We start from the raw sequence: 4241 nt of genomic DNA on the forward strand, positions 1-4241 counted from the left end.
AAAAAAACAAGATATAGCATGTGTATGTAGCCTTTATAATGACTGTGATATGAGCTTAAAAGTAAAGGCAGTAAAAATACCCCAAAAACGCCTAGGGCCCATAGGGTTAAACTAAATGCAAGGCACACTTGACTTGTGGTGACAAACACACTGCAATTCTCCTCACCTCTCTGTTTTTGTCTCTCTCAGCTCGTTCTTTTGGTTTGACGGTCCACAAATGTTTAAGTTCAGTGTCACCACTGGCCAAATTCAAATTACATTTGGGTCAGTTTACAATTTTGCAGGTTCGGCGCACGTTGTGTTCGTTTACTAGAAAGTTCATGTGTTATTTGGGGTTACAAGACGAGCTGTGGTAGAGTAAGTCTCATAAGAAAACTAAAACTGCACCAACATGGTAACATTTTTAATTTGAAGCCAATGAAAGAGGTGTCCTAACTGGCTGCAAGAAACGGGGTGCACTGTTTTGAGCTGAACACTTAACAGATGTGCTGTTATGGTGTGCTGATGTTTGAAAGCATCGCAAGAAATGGCTGATTCAAGAAGATGAAATGAGGAATTATCTACACGATACCTCCTCATTTCACTACAAAAACCTAAAGAAGGTGGCAGTTGGCTGAGGGGAGATTGTTGGGGAGCTGAAAGTCTCTGGTAAATGATCATCACTAATAACCTACTTGCTGTCAGCTATATTGTAATTTCCAGTGCATATCACAATATAAAACATATTGAATGTCCAAAAGCCTTTCCTAATAACTTTATATAGAAATAATATGTTAGTGTTACTAGAAGCATGTTCTGCTGCCCCCAAGTGGCCAAAAAAACAATTCTTTAACATCATGATCTGAATTACCCTCAGTTTTCTCCAGATCCCCATGAGAGACAATGGCTGCTGTCAAAGCTGCCACATCTTTCAGTTACATAATGGTCTCTGCTAACATTAAGCAGACCTGCCTTTATTCCACTACCTTCATGCGAGAAGCTATTTCAAGATACACAGCGACTCTATCATGCTGTTAATATCAGAAGGCGATTAAACGCTCAGTGACTTTAATGTCCTGCGGGCAGCTGTTTCACACGCTGACTTCCTTGAATCTGATCACATAAACCCCAGCAATTCATTCCTCCAGCTAACAAGTCATCGGAGCACCATCTGTGGCTGTTAAAATATGTATTTCTATTTTGTTGTCATTTAGTACCACCTCCATAATGAACAGTGAGCTGTCTGCAGGGGGTGGGGAGGCGGGATGTGGAGCTGAGTCTGAAACCTGCGGCTGGGATCCTTTCACCTCTACAGTCTTAACTTATTATGCTGCTGTGGTTTATGGTCTGTGCATGATGAGTGTGCTGCTGGGTCAGAGCAGGCGAGATAAACAGAAAGATAGATGGAGAAGAGAAAGAAAGAAAGAGAGACAGAAAGTAGGAGAATGGAGGCAGAGAAAGGGAAACCAAAGAGGAAAAATTAGACAAAGAGCCACTGATTGCAACTAAAGCTCAGCCTTTAATTGAATATTCAACACTGATCAGTCAGCGTTATCCACCTCTGATATGATGGAAGTTTCTCTATGCATGAGAAAAACTGTAAAACAGGAAGATAAATCACTGCATAGGTGTGGTGGGTAAATCTGCTTTGAGGAGCTGCAAACCTTGAAACAATGTAATCAGTCTGAGCCTCAGTGGAGGGTTTTAGTGTCCCATTGTGGTCTAAATGCTGTTTCAGAGGCTTTAACACACTGACAGCGATCCAATTGAGGGGAAAAACAAAAGCTTTAGCATTGGTTTGGGGTCTTGAAATCCCCTTAGTCCAACTCGTAAATGCTGCACAGAAACGAAGTGATGACAGAAACATTAAATCACCTGAAGAAGAGAGATAGAGAGGAGCAGGAGGAGAGAGTATGGGTATGGGGAGAGAAAAACGAGATGCAGCCAAGAAACAGGACGAAAACATGCAGGAGGGGGGAAGGTAAAGAGGAAGAGTTCGGGGAGGAAAGAGCCAGCGACACAGCAGCAGCTCTCTGATTCAGCAGGGCGGCAGAGATCCAGGTGGAGGTGAGACAGAAAGAGACGGCAAGCATGGAGACAGAAGAGAAGAGGAGAAAGACAGGAGGCAACGAGGGGAGAGAGATTTGTTGATGGGAGAAAGGAGGAGGACAGAAGCTGACAGAAAACAGCGGGAACAGAGGACACAGAAAAATGCAACGAGCAGAGGGACGAGTCGAGGAGGAGAGGACGGCGAGTTTGCAGCAGATTTGAGTTAGAAACAACTGAAGGAGAAAAACAGCAGGGGGGGAAGAGACAGAGGAATTCAGACATAATTTGGTGAAGCTGTAGACATTTCTTCTAGGAAAGAAGGATGAAAAACTACAGATCTGTTCTAACTGCATACTCCTTACATCACCTCCTTTTTCATCTGTCCAACTGCGAAAGAAGCAATCTGTCTTGTGTCCTACAGCCGACTGCCTTTCCATTAAACTGCAGCAGACCTTAATGATTACTGCTCATGTTGCTTCATATGACATTTTCATGATGATGTGTGAGAGACAGTCTGTCACAGAACGGACTAGATGGATGGGTGCGAAGCAGATTAAAACTCAGAATCCAGAAAGGGTTGGTTGATATCGGTCACATGGCAGAGGGTCTCTGGGCAGGGAAGCAAATAAAAACACCAAAGACATAAAATAAAGTACAGAAAAGAGAAAGCGAGAATCAGGGAGCAATAAGTTGTGAAAGAGGGGAATAAAAGCATGGAGGGATGGATAACTTTTACAGCCATCTGCTTCAATCACATACAAGCATGTCTCATTACACACCGAGATTCATCTCAATCCATCTCCCTCTCTGTCCCCCCTTCATCTGGATTCTCTCCATCTCTTTGCTTGGATTTCTGTTCTCTCCCCTCCTCATGCAGGGGAACAGACATGCCTGCAGGTTCACAGCAGAGATACACCAACCGTTTACAAAGATAACTTCACACACGCAGGACAAAATGACAGTGTCACCCTCATTTCCCCATCAGGTCAGAAAATCGAACTGCCAACCTCTCAGTCCCATGCCAAGCTTTCCAACCTGCATATACCTTTTCCTCTAACAGGCACCTTCACACTCCGGCTGCTCTCTGGAGTGTGTGAGCACAAACGTGGCTCAGTCCCAGGATTCCTATCACGCTGCGCTGAGCACCAAATTAACCAGAAAACAAAGCGATGGTGTTGTTTTACGCACGCGGTGGACACGTTTGGGTGACAATTAAATGTTTGTTTTGGCTCTGAGATAGAAAGCGTCCTCTTGCATGTCTTTCCAGAGCAACAGCATCCTTCAGTTACGCAAAGCTCCCCATCAGGGACTGTAAGCATTTAACCCAGCAAGTAGGTTAAATAAACAGCTAATTAAAATGTGACAAACAGAGTGAGTAAGGGGGGCATCTGGAGCCTAGAGAGCTATAACCACCGTCCACTGTTAAAAACTGACTCAAATGTCGCAAATGAAAATATAACTGAAGCATAATAGTTCACACCAAACCACTTAAACTCTCCTTATTCTTCCTTTACAACCGAGCGCTGATGCGTAACCGACACGCGCAAAATCCCCCAGCCTTATGAAACAATTCCCCGTACTTTATCCAAATTAAAATAACAAGTAAGTGAGACAAACAGCTGAATATCATTGCATCCAGAAATCACAAGCTCTAATTTCCCAGGCGGAATGACAGAGGGCATATTCGTGAAGCCCCATTTTACAGCCGCCCCTCCGGGTCTGCGCTGCCCGGACTCGCTCCGTCTCCTCCGGGAAAAGTAAAAAAAGCGCACAGCCCGCTCACCTTCTCCGGTTGTCCCGTACGAGCTGGAGAGAAGCAGGACGACCTGAGCGATAATCCCAGCGACTCTTTTAGTCCCAAAATCCATGATGATGAAGCGGCGGGAAGGCTGCAGAGAAGCCCGGCGGCTGCTGGAGGAGAGAGACGGCCAACCTCTCCTCTCCAGCTCCAAGAGAGATCTCCTCAAACCCACTGAGGGGAGAGAGGGAGGAAGGAAAGAGGGAGAGGGAGGGAGAGGGAGTGTGTGTGTGTGTGTGTGTGTGTGTGTGTGTGTGTGTGTGTGTGAGAGAGAGAGAGAGAGAGAGAGAGAGAGAGAGAGTCAGTGAAGTACTGTGCAGTCTTGTCTGTTGTATTCTTCGGTTTTCTGCAGCTGTGTGACTGGTTGGAGTCAAACTGGAATGCCAACACAGACTGGAAATGTGCGCTGGGCACT

At 45.2% G+C, this 4241-nt stretch overlaps 1 protein-coding gene across 1 annotated transcript in view; it reads right to left on the reverse strand.

Moving 5' to 3' along the window:
• The window catches only part of LOC126383157 (contactin-associated protein-like 4), a 143602-nt gene extending 139617 nt beyond the window's left edge, over positions 1–3985 (reverse strand). Inside the window, exon 1 of the mRNA XM_050033604.1 lies at positions 3812–3985. Within this exon, the coding sequence (XP_049889561.1) occupies positions 3812–3896 (85 nt within the window). The 5' untranslated portion in view covers positions 3897–3985. The remainder of the gene's footprint in view (positions 1–3811) is intronic.
• Positions 3986–4241: the final 256 nt, after the last annotated feature.

Source organism: Epinephelus moara, chromosome 21, assembly GCF_006386435.1.
Source record: "Epinephelus moara isolate mb chromosome 21, YSFRI_EMoa_1.0, whole genome shotgun sequence".
Classification (NCBI taxonomy): domain Eukaryota; kingdom Metazoa; phylum Chordata; class Actinopteri; order Perciformes; family Serranidae; genus Epinephelus; species Epinephelus moara.